At 37.7% G+C, this 15,695-nt stretch overlaps 1 protein-coding gene across 3 annotated transcripts; it reads left to right on the forward strand.

The window, feature by feature from the left end:
* The first annotated feature begins 313 nt into the window (after positions 1-313).
* Positions 314-13,123, forward strand: CD274 (CD274 molecule). 3 transcript variants are annotated; one of them, XM_083884282.1, is made up of 10 exons: positions 314-348; positions 1,570-1,777; positions 2,648-2,734; positions 4,887-4,955; positions 5,628-5,978; positions 6,428-6,709; positions 7,912-8,022; positions 9,591-9,641; positions 10,558-10,623; positions 11,682-13,123. In XM_083884282.1, the coding sequence occupies exons 4-10, from the start codon at positions 4,901-4,903 to the stop codon at positions 11,702-11,704; spliced, it is 939 nt and encodes a 312-aa protein (XP_083740408.1). In that variant the 5' UTR covers positions 314-348; positions 1,570-1,777; positions 2,648-2,734; positions 4,887-4,900; the 3' UTR covers positions 11,705-13,123. The 3 variants fall into 3 exon arrangements, with proteins under 3 accessions (XP_083740408.1, XP_083740407.1, XP_083740409.1); XM_083884281.1 differs by having other exon boundaries at positions 326-458; XM_083884283.1 differs by lacking the exons at positions 10,558-10,623; positions 11,682-13,123 and having other exon boundaries at positions 326-458; positions 9,591-9,941.
* Positions 13,124-15,695: the final 2,572 nt, after the last annotated feature.

The following is a 15,695-nucleotide window of genomic DNA, read 5'->3' on the forward strand; positions in this document are numbered from 1 at the left end:
AATTGCTTCTTTGTCTCTGGAGAAGCAGGACATAGGTCCTAGAAATTATGTATATCCTGGATACTGTGTCATAATTTTCAGTCCTTTGGCACCAGTCATTCTCCATACGAGTATGTATCAGTCATGTAAGTCATCTGTTTAGCAAGTGAATAAAGTGATTCCACCATGCTAAAACAAAAAACAAAACAAACCAAAAAGAACCCCACCCCCCCAAACAATAACAAAAAAACCCAACAAACACCCCTCCCAAAAAAAAACCACCCAAAAAAACCAAACACAAACACCACCCCGCCCCCCCAACCAAAACCAACAACAAAAACAAGGAAAAGGCAAGGGAAGCAGGATGGGGTAGGTACTGATGTCGCTTTTGGTTTTCTTTTCTAGAGCTTTCGGCTTTCAGGAACAGACCAACTGCCTGGAGAACTCCCTGTTCCGCCACGGCCGAAGCGTTGGGAAACGTGAGTTCAGGAGCACGGCCGTGGGGGTTTTCGGGGCGGGTTTCCGCCAAGGGCCGCGGCCGGGAGCAGCTCCCGCTGCCGGGGCGTGTGCGCCGCCCCTGCTCCCACAGAGCCCGGGCCGGGGCGGGCGGGACACGGCGGGACACAGCCCCGCACAGCCCCACACGGCCCCGCATAGCTCCGCACAGCCCCGCACAGCCCCGCCGGCCGCGGAGGAGCCCCGGGCAGGGGGGAGGAGCCCCCGGGCAGGGTAAAGCCCCCGGGCAGGGGGGAGGAGCCCCCGGGCAGGGAAAAGCCCCCGGGCAGGGGCAGCCGGCCTGCGAGGCGCGGGGCTGCCGGCAGCCGGGCCCCATCCCGGTGCTGCACCCATCTCATCCCCCCTGAGCCGACCGTGGCGCCGGCGGCCGCCCCAGCCTGCCCGGGTGCGTTTTCCCTGGAGACATTTGCTGTCCTTAGGAATGCTCAGTGACAGGCAGGACTGAGATAGGCGTCTGGGAACTTTGTTGCAAAACAGGTGAAAAAACCCCAAAACTCAAACCCCACCATCACAGTATAGAACTGTGCAGTAAAATGTGTTTATGTGCATGTAGATGTGTATGTGTGTATATATATAGGAGTATGCGTGTATATACAATACAATTAAACAATAGGAACAAAAAGAAACTCAACAAAACAAACCCCATCTGTCTGGTCTTTTATTTGCTGCTAAACATTTACATGGAAAATATAACCCTGTGACCTTGGAGCAGGAAATAAAAAAGCAGAAACTAATTTTTTCCTGACATTGAAAGGTCACTGCATCAGCAGCTTTTCTGATCTCACAGTATTTTATAAATGTGTTTCAGTTTCTTTCTGTTGCACCTTTTTCTCTATTGAGACAATATAATTTAACCTATTTTTAAGAGCAGCAAAAAACCACAGTGGAAATGAACATTTAGCTGTCTCACCTACTGCAGATATCCACCCCCTCAATCTCCTCCTGAGGTTGTTACAACCTAAGTGTTACATTCAGCTATTTTATATCCACTGTTTCCACATTCATCTCACACATCAAGTAAAAACATTAACCTTAATCAGTTTTGTACATTACGTGTTTTTTCTTCCATGACAGATATTGTGAGTGAGCTGTCAAGTGGAAAGAAGAAAACACTGAAAATTTTTGTAGTGGTTGTTTCACAGTAATTTAACTCTTCTGAGAATTTCAACCCTTTTCTGAGATATGCGAAGACAGCTCAAGAGAAGGAATTTACGCTGAAACATATTTAGAGTTGTATTTTGTGCTGTTGACCCAATTCTTCCACTACAGTCTACAAGTTAATGTGAGTATATCCTTTTGCTTCTAACACTTGAGGGGCCAGGGGTGTTCTGTATTCCTCAATGACTTCTAGAATCAAGAAAATGAAAAAGACAGTGCTTGCTATTTTTTGCTAACGTAGTGCATGGGATTAAGAACTCTTCTTTTATTACACAGTAGCAAAGCAAGGGGCCTTAATTGTGTGCAAATCTTTGGAAAAGAATATCTGTCTTTACAAGAGGAGGGTAGAAAATGCTTTTCCTGTCATTCCTATATTATTTCTATTCCTATTACCTTTACGGACATGAGAAAGCTGTTTGGCACTGCTTGTGATTAATAATCTAGGGACCTTGACTCTGTGTAGATGGATGGCCACTTGCAGTTGGTGTTCCTGGTATTCATACAGAGCTTTGACTGGATTATATGCTTCTTAAAATGCCCATGGTGTTTTATGTTCTAATTTTTGCAACATTTATGTCTTTGGTTATAGTGAACCACTGTTAGCAATACAGAATTTTCCCTACTGGGGAACTTTCCAATAATGGGGAAGTTTCCTAAAGAAGTAGGTATAGTTACGTCAACATTTAAGTGGTCACATGAAGCTTTTTGACAAATAGTTCTGTTTTTCCCGTCTTTTTCATTTGATTGTGGCACAAACATGCAGCAGCAGTACTGAGGAGCAATTTGCACAGTGAATATATTTTGCTTTTAAAAAACTATTTGCCACAGATGTTGGAAGCTGGTAGGAGGACAGAAAGGGCATTGTGGTAGGTTATGTAAGAAAAACAGCAAGTAGATAGCAACGTCTCAAACTGATCCAAAGGATCCTTCTGCTCAGGGTAAAACAGAAGGTTCTATAATGGTTATTGCAGTGGTTTTCTTTTTGCATGCACAGCTGGATTTGACCTGGACCTACTTTTTTTTCCCTCTGAAAGTGAAAAATTGAATACAGCAGCCAACTTTCTCAGTCTTGAGGAAATTTGTAAGTAATAGTCTTACTTTTTTTTTGTATATTGTAAAGCTTGTTTTCCTCTACAGTGGGAGAAAGCATGCTAATAAATTTCAGCAATTGCAGGACATAAACATGGGTCTTAGGACTATAAAAGCTAACTTCTTGTCTGTCTTCCAGGAGTTAATTAGAACACCTCTCCTGGAGATCATGCCAACATTAAGTTTTCCTGTCAAAAAGGTGGATAGGGGTTGCAGGCAGGAATATGGGTATCTTTCAGTATCCTGACTCTAGTGCACATACTGTTTGTTCCAGGCAGTGTACTAGTTCAGGCAGTCTGCTTGGTTTTGTGCAGTCTACAGCCTCCACTTAAAAAAAAAAAAAAAAAAAAAAAAAAAAAAAAAAAAAAAAAAAAAAAAAAAAAAAAAAAAATTGAGTCTGAGTGTGCTGCAGCTCTGGTCATTCTGACATGGAGAGTGCACAACAATATCCAGTCAGTCTCAGTGGCAGCCTTGTCTTGAGAATAAGGGTGATTATGGCACATCTGTGAGATTGGTATATCTCTATCTGGTTTGAGAAGCTTTACTTTGGAGCTTAGTTGGTGGTCTGGAGTGCTTGTTACTCAAGCAGGGAAATCGTGATGGAGGCATTCCAATGCATACATGTTCAGAAAAGCTCTTGGCGACCCACAGTATTTGGCTGCAATTTTCTAGTGCTTTCAAGGACATCACTTGTGGGTAAGGAATAAGTCTGGAACCTAACCACTTTATGAAGCCTAGGATTTATCAATTAATCAGGTCTTGCACCCTAATAATCTTCTGTGTATTTTTCCTGCATCTGTTTTCAGGTCATGCTTACATGTTAACAATGTAGTAGATTGCCTTCCTTTCTCAGTTCCATATGCATTGCCTGCTGCAAATCAGCTGTTGGGATCAGGCAGCAACACTCTGAGGAAAAGAAGTAGCTTAAATCAAATTGTTATAAGGAGTCTAGTTCCCTTAAGCCACAGCACTGTAAAGGCACATGTGTCTTATGAATTCAGGACAATATTGTTTTTTCACTATTATCTTAAAGTTGACAATCAGAGAAAGAAGGATGAAACATTTTATAAAAATGGTGAAGAATAGCAGTCAAGATAGAATTTCATCAGTTAGGAAGTGTCATGGGTATTACAGTTGTCTAATTTCTTACACAAATTCTGAAACTACCACTAGAAAACACTAAAGGAAATCCTTCCTTATTTTTGTGGATGTTTGGGTATCCAAAATTAGGACTTTATTTAGAAAAAAAAAATTACCATTTTCTGTATTCATGAAATATATCTGTTAGGGTGTTTGATTTTTTCTTAACAGTAATTTGAAAAATTATGGCATTACTGGATATTACTATTGTTCTGACTTAAAATACAGATTTAAAATCAGTGGGTGTGTGAAGATTAAATGTATGAGTTGATATTAATAAGCATTTTAAAATATTAAAATGTTGGGTAGGACTATAAAACCTATGTCAATAAAGAGGAGAAAACTTCTGACAGAGAAGTGAAATGACTTTTGTATTCAGAGGTAAAGCAGCAGAAATTCAAGGCAATAGATTCCACTTGTAGATTTGCTGGCTTTGTCATTGTTTTACAAAGGCACTATTGTGTGAAGAGCTGATAAATAGTGGTTATTGTGTAAATACATGTTACAAGATTAACTACTGCATGAATTGTTTTCACCATATATGTAACTCTGTGAGCCTTCTGATATGTACTGTGAGGCCAGGGTAAAAAAGCTGGGTGTATTCACAGTATGTTAAACTAAAGCAAACAGGTGGGGAAGAACCAAGTTCTATTTCCTGCACTGACTGAGTATAGAAAATTATTTCATTCTCCTATTAGGAGCAACATTCCCTGCTATAGTTACAGGAATAATTGGGTCAACAGATAATTATAAAGTACCTGTTTAGCCATAGCCAAGAACAGATGTTTAAAGCAAATAAAGTAAGATATTTTTCCTGGATCCACCAATGCAGGAAGATTTCTGCCTGATTATCTACTGGATGCAGTTTTGTCCTGTTTTTAAATAGAGTGGAATTCAGTGTCTTCTGTCCTGTTCTTTGTGTGGACTGACTATAAAGTGTATTTGACAGTGCAAGTCTGAAAATGAGTATGTGTTTATATTTGTCTATTATTTTATCATTTTAGGTTCAATCTAGATCATGGGAAGACCTTTGTTTTTGTATATATTTTTATTCTACTGGCGTTTCCTAAATGGTAAGAAGCCAAATCATGAAAAGCAGAACTGTTTTAGTATGTTTTCTTTCCATGTATGGGCACAGAAATGTTAATTTCCCCAGTTTTCCTTCAGCTACTAGCATTTTAGGTTTTGCATTAATGTTTTAAGTAAAAAGGCACAAGCATGGCTTTACATTAAACTAGATGCATGTATTTTGATATGGGGCCAGGTTAAAATCCCTCTCAGTGTTCCAACAGAGGCACTGTTTCAAACAAAAAGTTTTCTAGGTTCTATCAAACCTGGGAATTCTTCTGTATTCTTTAACATTGTTGGTAAAAACAATTGGCATTTATACAAAGAGAACATTCTCATTGGAGGCACTAATACTGATCTGTTACCACAGGTCAGCTGCTCTCAAAGGAACAGCTGAGGGGCTGTGCATATGCAGTTCATTGTTTCTAGTACAGCATCACTCTGTGTGCATGTGTGTGCACAAAGCAGGTGTTTGCAGGTGTAAGTGCCCATTGTGTGTGCATACAGAATCTTGTGTTTTGTCACACCTTGGACAAGTACATACCAAAACGTTTAGCTTTTCAGAACAGAGCAGATACTTTGGTCCTTAAAATTTCCTACAGGTATGGTAAGACATGACTTGAAAGATTAGGTGTATTATTGAAAAACTAACTTTTCATCCAAATTTCATTTTTCAGCTTTATTCACTGTTGAAGCTCCTCAGTCACTCTGCACTGTGGAACGTGGGAACAATGTGACCATGGAATGCACATTTCCAGTGAATGGGAAATTAGAGTTGAAAGATTTAAGTGTCAGCTGGGAAAAGAAAGATGAGTTGAAGCTGGTTTATGTACTTCACAAAGGAGAAGAAGACTTCAAAAATCAGGACAGTGACTTTAGGGGAAGAATAAAACTGCTGAAAGAGAATCTGAACTTGGGACAGTCTCTCCTTCAGATCAGTGATGTGAAGCTCAGAGATGCAGGGGTTTACCGCTGTGTAATTGTCTATGGGGGAGCTGACTACAAGACAATCCATCTGAAAGTTAAGGGTGCGTGTGCTACTACAGAGGTTCAATATTCTGATACTCTTAAAAGATTTCAGAGGAGACCGTCAAGTAAGACGTATCTGGATTAGCAGCTAAAGAAACCTCATCGGAGACAAGGAGCTGTCTGATGGTGCTTGCGCAGCTATACAACTTGGCACATCTGTTTAGGTTGAATCTGTGTTCTGTCCTTTAAGTCCCCGATGACATTTAAGGAATGGGATTGCAAAATCATGTAGACAGTACAAAGACCATAAAGCCTATTGAGCTTTCTAAACCACATCAAAATGTGGTTTAGAAACCTCTAGTTACAGACACAATAGTGTTACTTTTCCTGTCAAAATCCAAGCTGAAACTAGACCTTGGGGCTGTGGAAAACGAAAAGGTGTCTTGCATTTAATACAGGCTGTTCTTCTAGTTTCCTATTGCTAATGATTCTTTTTCCAATTGTTTAGCTCCTTACAGAATTATAAACAAAGGAGTTGTGAGCACAGGACACAACAAATGGAAGTTGACGTGTCAGTCAGAAGGATATCCAGAAGCTGAAGTGATATGGCAAAACAGAAACTATGAGGATTTGACTGACAAGGCAAACACAAGATTTGAAACTGGAAGTGACCAGTTGTACCATGTGACAAGTACCCTTACAATCGAAAGTGGAATTGATGAGATTTTTTACTGTATATTCTGGAATAAAGAGCTGCAAGAAAATACATCTGCTATTTTACACATAGCAGGTAACACTTCTAAATTTCATTTATGGTAATACACTTCAAGGTGCTAATGTAATTTTGTCCCAGCCAAATCAGCCATGATTTGTTTATCTTTCCTAATTTTGAAGAGGCTAGAAAGAAATACCTGTGTCATTAAGTTTTGTTATTAATGTACACTTTTGCATGCTAACATGTTCATCATGAACGTATGGTCAGAATTCAAAGACAGCAATTTTGTCTGACCTGCAGGTATGTGGAAATTGAGTCTAAATGTTAAAAAAGTTCCATTATTTGGAAGACATGCAGCTCAGCACCTGGAAATTAAATCCTCCCATATAAATTAAACACATTTTCCAAGAATATTCTATTTTGTTGATGATTACTGTCACATAAATTTGAACAATATGGTCTTTTCCTGCCACTACAGCCTTTGCTTTGAGCATATTTAAATTTAACTAATTGTGCACAGATTTTTTTTCCTCATAAAGTCTGAATTGAAGGAAAACTCATAAATGGATAAGACCAATTCTCAATTCCAATGGATAGACAATTCCTAATTAGACCTTTTAACTGGGAAGTTCCTCTGCTGCTTTTGTTTTTGATTGTTCTTTTCTGTATTGTAGCCTGATACATTTTCAACTAGACTGGAGATCTGATCCAAATCAAAAATAGTATTTTTCTTTGTCAGACTATTACTTCATCAGATCCTTTCCCAGGTCCAGTTCACCACCTAGTTTTAAAAATACTTGTGAGGGCACACTTTTTGGGCCTGACAAGGGTTTGAAACAGAAAGGTTAGAGTGAGAAAGCCAAGTCGTTCTTTCAAATGGGAAAGTTTGATTTTAACAAGAAAAATATCTGACTCTTTGCATTTAGAGCTTTACCAGATGAAAGGAATTCTCTGACCTCTTTCTCAATTAGCTCTTTTTCTCCAATCCTGATGGGAAAATAAACCGGATGTAACACTTTGACAAGCAGAATTCTGATGAGATCAAAGGCACTATCACGTGATGCAGAAAGCAAAGAAAAATATTAATATGTTCTTCACTCCCCTCTTTCTTTGAAAAAAAAGTTAAGTGCACCACTAGCACCTGACCTTAGACACAATCTATAATGTTGTTATCATGACTTAATTGCTCATAGCAAAAATAATAGTGAAAATGAAAGGTAAAAGGAGGCTCTTACGCAATTATGTAATGTCTTATCCCCAACTTGTTTTTCTTGAAGATTCTACTGATGTCATTCTCCAGGCTGAGAGCAGACGCTTTGTTGGAGCAGCTCTCATTGCTACTGCTTTTGTTGGATCAGGGCTTCTATTTCTGCTCTGCATAAGAAAAGGTATGCAAATTATTTATTTTAAAGTATCTCCATTATTATCAATCTGCTCTGTTGATTCATTCTCACTGAGTGGAAGAGACAATTTTTTACCACAATATTTATTTCTCTTTACTGGACTTGGGTAGATACTAGCAAGTTGACAGAATGAAACCGATTATCAGCCCTTCACAAACCACTTCCCCATATATGTCTGTTACTCCTTCTTATAGCTAAAGATGTAAGATTAGTGTCTAACCTATTCCACATCAAAGCACTTTTTTTAAAACTTACTGGAAGATTCCTGTTCTGTGTCCTCCCCTTTGACTGGGGACCAGAAAGCTGGTAGCAGACAGGATACTGGAGGTTTTTTAGTGGTTCTTTTTCTGCATTCTCTGAAAAATTTCACTGAACTGTGAGCACCTTTTTTTTTTTTTAAGAGAATATTCTCACTCAATCTTCGTACCATTTCACTGATTTTCTTACTAAGTTTTGAGCTTCCTCAGTTCATTTAATGAATTAATATTAGACATTTTCAGCATCACAATATGTTGAAAAGCTAAAGCATTGGCAATAATTTAATTTCACTTGCTAGCTAACAAAAGAGAAACTTGGAGAAATAATTTTTAGGTTAGCTGAGTATGAAAAGAATATGGTTAGCATCCAAAATAAAGAAAAAAAAGGGGGATTAAACTTGTTACTTGAACTGAAAGAATTACTGTTAATTTCTTTTTCTTTCATAGGTTGGGTGGGGGAACGGGGCAGCTATGGAAATGTCCTGAGAGAAGTATTCATAAGCTTGCAGGTGATTCTAAAAGGCTGCAAAAAAGCCTGTAGGTAACTCTGCAGGTATAAGAATATACTTGCCCTAAGAACATGATAGGAATAGGAGTAGAACATGAAAGTAGAAGAAGGGACAGCAAAATCCTTGACTGCTCAAAAGAATCCCGCTGGGGATTTCAGCGAAGGTCAGAAGTTTCCTAGGTTGCCTGAGTAATATTTATTGTTTGTGTGCGTATGTGATAATGTATATCACATTAGGTTTCACATCTATCTACATATAGACACATATACACATGTGAGAGTGTGTGTGTGTGTGTGGTAAACTACAAGTTGATTCAAAAACTAAACTAGTGACAATAGGTTTTTGTCTTCAACACTAAGCTGCCCTGAGTTACTCAACAAGTGATTTTCTCAGAACAAAATCTTCTCAGAATGTGGGCATTTTCCCCCTCAAAAAAGTACTGAGAAGATAATCCGCTTTTTGTTCCCTGTTTTCTGATATGTTCAAATTCTGGGTGAAAAGATGTAATGGAAAACTATTTGAACAAGTATATTCCAGTGATGTTAGTGTATAGTATCAATGAAGTTCTGGCTTAGAAACAAAAAAAGGAAGTTGGAAAGGAAATCAATAGACTGGGAGCAATGAAGAATTTATTTTAAAGTCTTTGAAGAAATTTAGTGTTTTGAGAACAAAAGATTACACTATGCTAAGTGTGCCCCTCCCACCAATGTGTTTAAGCTCTTCATTAGATCTAAAGCAAGTACTTAGGGTGGTTCTTTAAATTTCTTTTTCCTTTGTTTTCTTTCAGCTAGAGAAAATAAGGGCAACGGAACACCTGTGGCGAGTTCATCAATAGCAAGTATGTACATATGACTTGTGGAAATAATTGCTTGAGAATTAAATTTGTAATGGTGACGACCAAATGGAGATTAAATTCAATTCTGATTTTGCTTCCTACATTTCATTTACATAACACCTATAAATTACAATTGAAGAGTGGCTTTTCATCACTGTGTCATCCTTTTGAAAGGAAAATGTGAAAGGAAAGCATACTTGTTCCAGGAACTGATGCACTCCTGATATGCACAAGAAAAGGACAGAGCAGTATGCTGTGTTTTGGAAAGCTTGCAACAGGAACCAGGCTCCCTGGAAACTAGTATCTCAGAGTGGCATCACATCCTGATGTGCAGACTTTGTGCTGCAATTTGAACTGCCTTGGCACGGTCTTCTCCAGTATCATACCATGCATTTGAGGGTCTTTGTCCCAACATTCATGACAGACACTTTGGCCCCATTGAGAGAAACACAGAGAAGCTTTAGTTTCTGTGTTGTGATATTGATGTTATTTACAATGAGCAAATCTCAGTGGAAGGCCAGAACCACCACGACAAGTAGTATTGAAGGAAATGAAGAAAAGAGCAAAGAGATTTAACATTTACACTAGGAGAGAAGAGATTAAAATCCTTTTGCTGCCTCTCAGGATGGTTACTGGTTGATTTATTTTTAATTTGTTGCATGTTTTTTTGGAGACCACCACAAATTAAATTGCTGAGTGAAATTTAGTTCATGCTAACCACTGGTGTTTTTCTGAAGAAAAACTCTCTTGAGAATACTTACCCAAATGTACATGGCATTTGGTGTTAATCTCATCTCTTGCTCTGCATTCAAGTCACTCCTGAGTGGCCTGAGGTGGCAGTTTCTAACACAGATTTATCACTCTAGAAAAAGTTTAAGCTATCCTCACTGCTGCATGTATTTATGACCTTTGCTTACAGAGATGTCAAAAGATAAGGATACACATGACTGCAGAGATGTTTCTTTTGAAGACAGAGAGCTGAAATGTAAGTATAAATGACAAAGGAGAAATCAGTAGCAAATTGCACACAACATAAACTATCCATGGTCACTGGAGCACTGATTCAAGGCTGGTTTATTTAGCCTCTTGTTTCAATAGACAGAGACTTCAAGAGAAATATAGCCTCTCATTCTGTGTCTTACAAACTCACCATCATAGAATCACAGAATGACTAGGTTGGAAGAGACCTCCAAGATCATCAAGTCCAACCCAACCCTAACCTCAACTAAACCATGGCAATCATAACTCATTGTGTACTGTTTGTTACATAAAATAATGAACTTGGTTTTTTAAATAGAAAGTAAAGATATATAAAGAAAAATGTGATGTGGAGATATGTAACAACCCAAACCATTTGTTTTTTCCAGCTTGCACTGTTGCTATAGAAAGAGTTGTTCAAACACACTTGTAAGGATAGTGATTGCAATGAGGGAGGAGACAGGGACCCATCACAGCCACTTAAGCAGCTGTGTGATTCTGTCTCACCAAGCAAAAAATATATGATCAAATATCTCAAATCTATAAACATCCTTTAGTGTGGAACAGAAGGGTGGAATTATTGAGGTTTTTCTCTCCTTTCCTTGCTGACTTCTAAAGCACTTGCATTAATTGCATCCCAAATCCCTCCCTGCTACACTTTACTACATTAAACATACAGGTAAGCCTGCTGCTGGTCCTGCAAGTATAGATCTCAAAGTCAAAGAGTAGGGGGCTGGGGATATGCCTCTGAAAATACTGACAGATGGAGCACTAAATGTATTTGAACTAATTTTAAAAGGTTTTAAAAGAAAGGGGGACCTAAGCAACAGCAATCTCACTCCATTTGCTAAAGAGCAAATATACTTCCCACAAGTATATTTGAACTACCACTTTATTTCCTCCTATGATCTTTTAATAATTTAATTTGAAATCTTAAATTTTGACAATGAAGGAGACTTCTTGGTACCTCCAAACTCTAGGAAAGGGCCCTAAAGCTATGAAGTGTTCTGTGCCTTCATCATTCTGTAATTTGATAGTTTTTTCTTACAATTCTTCCTGTTACAGATATGCAAATTGAGAAGACCTAGCAAGAGCAGGGGAAGATTGTTTTCCTCTATTGTGAAGAATTGACAGCTCAAAAGTTCTCTGCTCTATCTGTTCAAGGGGATATTAAATTTTTGTATTTATTGTTTGATGGCAATCTTCTATATGGTTGTAACAAAGGAAAAAATGAAGTTAATGAAGTTAAAATAAATATTATAGCATAAAAAAATATTGAATGCAAGCTTCTGTATATGAGACCAGATACTGAGGTATTTATTTAAATATCAAAGTTTCCACCTTCTCAAGTTTAGTCAAATGTGTCCTTTAAAGACACATTTAATTGAAAATATCTTTCAGGTAAAGCACTTTAGGTCTGTGAATTTCATAATGAATTTCATAGCTAGTTCTTCATAGGTCATCTTCTGAACCTTTTTCCCTTCCTATTTCACATGAGATCTCAATTTCCTGCATAAAACTGGTTTTCCATCTTTTGAGGAATCTTTTCAATACTTTGATCCTCATAGAAGATGAAGGAGCAACAAGACAAGATGCCATACATACAGGGCATTTTCAGTCCTTAAAATACCAGATGCTCACAGCTAAGCCTGAAAAAGATGATTTAAGACTCTTGGCAACTATGGATTGGAAATTAAATAATACAGAGCTTTTTGATATCTTCCTTTGAAAAGCATTTTGGGCATTTAATTTCATCATGATATAGCTGGCACTACTTGGTTACTGCTCATTGCTCTTCTGATTTACAATTTAGGGATGATACAATTCTTTGGACATTTAGGAAGAATAGCCCTTGGTTTAGATGGCCATTTTGTTTTCTTGGGAATGGATAAAGGAAAATCTATTTACTTCTAGGACATGAAATACATGCGCATGTGATTACATAGAAATGCTGAAGAAAACTGTTCCTAGATACCATTTCTCAAGTTATTGTTATGTTACATTTTGCTAAGTGCATAGCTTTTGCAGGAGGATCATACACACATGAAAATAATTTATTACAGTGGTATCCACAATTGTATTTTTTAAATAAATCACATTTTGTTTTTCTTGGTGTTTTTTTTGTTTTTTTTTTTTTTTTTTTTTTTTTGTTTTTTTGTTTTTTTTTTTTTTTTTTTTTTTTTTTTTTGTTGTTTTTTTTTTTGTTGTTTTTTTTTTTGTTTTTTTTTTTTTTTTTTTTTCCTGCTTTCCTTAACCTCTCAGCAAGTAATGTATGCTCTATTTGCATATTTCTGAGATAAAACACTACCTAAGATTTAGCTGTAGGAGAGAGTCTACAGCCATGACCTCCCTTTAATGGCTCCCACAAAGAACTGATGGCAGAGAACTGGAATCTCACTGGGCTCAGGTTTTATTTTTCAGTCAAAAATAAATTATTTATTGTGCAGTTTCAGGAATGTGGACACAGTCCTCATTTATGAATGCCAGGGCTTCACTGCTGGCAGTATTCAAAATAGCTAATGTAAGGTTGTGTTTAATAATCTCAGAAAGCTGTCTGTCCTATGTAGTAGAATAGGGAAATGTGTCTCAAAATCATAATGGGGTTGGCCAACCACAGTTAAGTAAAATAGTTGCTACGAAGTGATTTCCCTAATTCATTGAGACCTTGTGTATTCTGATACTGATTCTTCCCATTTGACTCTTCAAGGTTACTATGTAAACTTGAATATCTCCTCTTGCTTTCCAATGTGCTTTTTGATTCTGAGTGTCATCGAAGATGATAGCCAAATTTTAATTATCTACAGAGGGGTTTTTGAAATATCAGGGCCATTTGTAGACAAAGTACTGACTCACCACAAAAATGTAGAATCACATCACCACAAAAACAATTCCCTTTTCAGACAAGATGATCTCTTTACTTTCTACTTCCTGTTTGTAAAGTTGTGTGCACTTTACAATAAAAGTGAAGAACTCTCCTCTTATTAGTTCTTACAAGCCTTTGCAAGACAGTGCTTTTAACAGTGTTTAGTGTTATAGAACTGAAGTTAATGTCTTTATCAAACTCTACTGAACAGCAGGAACTGTTACGTTTCTCTTTTCCCAGTATGAGAAATGGCAAGTTACTGTTGAAAGTCCTGCATATTGGATGAGTTAGATAATGGAATGAGGGGATAAAAATATAAATTCTGCAACTGACTCCTAACTTCTAAAATGAGAGCGCTTGAATCCCTAGGTGGTTGATGGCAAGCATAAAATTTTGCTACTTCCTTAAAAAGCAGGACATGTTGTGGGAAATGGATTTGTGGGGAATTCTCAAAGCCTAACAGAAGGCTCACATAGTCCTATACACCTGTATGCAAACTCTGAGATAAGGTGGGCTGACTTGGAAAAGCCATGAAATAGGACAGACATTGTTGAAAGAGAAATTGAACTAGAAACAAGTTTCAAATGATGACCTTGCAAATTTTTTAGAAATAGAACTATGAAAGATGTATTGTACCAAGACTCACGTGAGTATTTTTAGATGATTGGCTTAGAAGCATTAGCAGCATTGTGTGCAAAAGCTGATGACCCAAAAACCACTTATAATGTATTGTAATTAGGAAATAGTTTGGCTTCTGATTGTAATGGCGTGAATTGCAACATCTGTACCATCTCACCATTCTCATGAGACTGAAAATGGAATAAAGTCTTTTAAAACGCCTCTCAGGAGCCTCATCTCAGAGGGAGATAAAGGCACATGTGGTGACTAACAGGTAAGGTGAAAAGGCCTACCCTCACTAAATAGGCTGTGTTTTGTACTTCTCTGAAAATACAAAGCTGAACTTCTCTAATCTTATTTTAGAAGTTAAGCTTTTAGTATAATCTAAGTTTTGTGACTTCACTTTTATGAATGCAGGGAGACAGGCCCACATGTTTATGTTTTAATGCCATAAGTGCGTTCAGGTCAAGTATTCGCTGCTTATTACAGAGGGAGAATATACACCAAAGTGAAAACAGAACACATTAAGTTCATGAGAACTAGGTAAGTGGAAATCCTTCCTATTCTAACACAAAAAATGTAGTTAAGCACTATACATGTAATAACATTTTTTCCTTCAGTTAAAAACATTTGCATGCCATTATCAGTGTTTTCAGATATCTGGAAAACAAAATACGGCAGCAAGCAGAAGCAGACTTAGGTGCAGTAAGCTGCATTTTACTTCCTAGTAGCCAAGCATTATTAGATTTCCAAAAGCACTCAGAAAAGCCTGGTTCTTGTGCACAATCTAAATTGGCTTATTGGTATTTCAATTCAGGACTCATTTATCTGACAAATGTAACTGTAAACCAGCGTGGTGGCCTGCTTTGTGATATGGCATATAATTTTGTGGAATATGAAAGCTATTGCTAATTAAAATTCCATTAAAGAGCTAATAATATCAAAAATAGAGTCATTGCTATTGATCTGCACAGCTTTTCACAGAGCAGAACTGCAGGACCTTCAAGTGTATTCCTCTATTTCCCTGTTCCAAAAAAATACCATTCAAGCATGGGCTAGCCAAGAAAACAACAGATATATTAACAGCGGAATTTCTGCTTTTTGCAGACATTAACTATAGGACTGCTGGTTTTAAAGCATCTTCTCCCAGATTCCCTGTCTCTCTCTCTGGCTCCATATTTCTCTGGCCCTGCAAATGCATGATTGTCCCAGGCAAGTCAGATACTACTGGGTTCATGTGATGCCTAAGGCAAGTCACTGACTCTTGGGCAATTTCACTAAGCTATCTCCTTGTTCCAAAATGGGAACACATAAAGAAAACATACTGAAGACAGGACAGGCTCAGAATGAGTAGAAGATGGTGATGGTGACCACAAAGTAGCTTTGCTGTTTCTTTTCTGTCATCCAAATCATTGACTTCTGCCAAAGAAGTCACTGGAGCTTTTCTGGGAAAAGGTGAGACTACCCATGAATTACTTCGTGTGACAGGGCTACACATGATAAGCTTACCGAAGAAAAATAAAGTAATGTAACAGTGGTTTTGTTGAACTAGTTTGCTCTCTAGGCAGCAGGAGACATAATTTCATAAATCAGTCTGG

This window comes from Zosterops lateralis (assembly GCF_965231275.1).
Source record: "Zosterops lateralis genome assembly, chromosome: Z".
Taxonomy (NCBI): Eukaryota; Metazoa; Chordata; class Aves; order Passeriformes; family Zosteropidae; genus Zosterops; species Zosterops lateralis.

Excerpts from the sequence above, each read along its gene's own strand:
- CD274 (XM_083884282.1), top strand. The coding sequence starts at position 4,901 with ATGGGAAGACCTTTGTTTTTGTATATATTTTTATTCTACTGGCGTTTC. Across the intron at positions 4,956-5,627 it reads CTACTGGCGTTTCCTAAATG|CTTTATTCACTGTTGAAGCT; the intron begins GTAAGAAGCCAA and ends TTCATTTTTCAG. Across the intron at positions 8,023-9,590 it reads TCTGCTCTGCATAAGAAAAG|CTAGAGAAAATAAGGGCAAC; the intron begins GTATGCAAATTA and ends GTTTTCTTTCAG.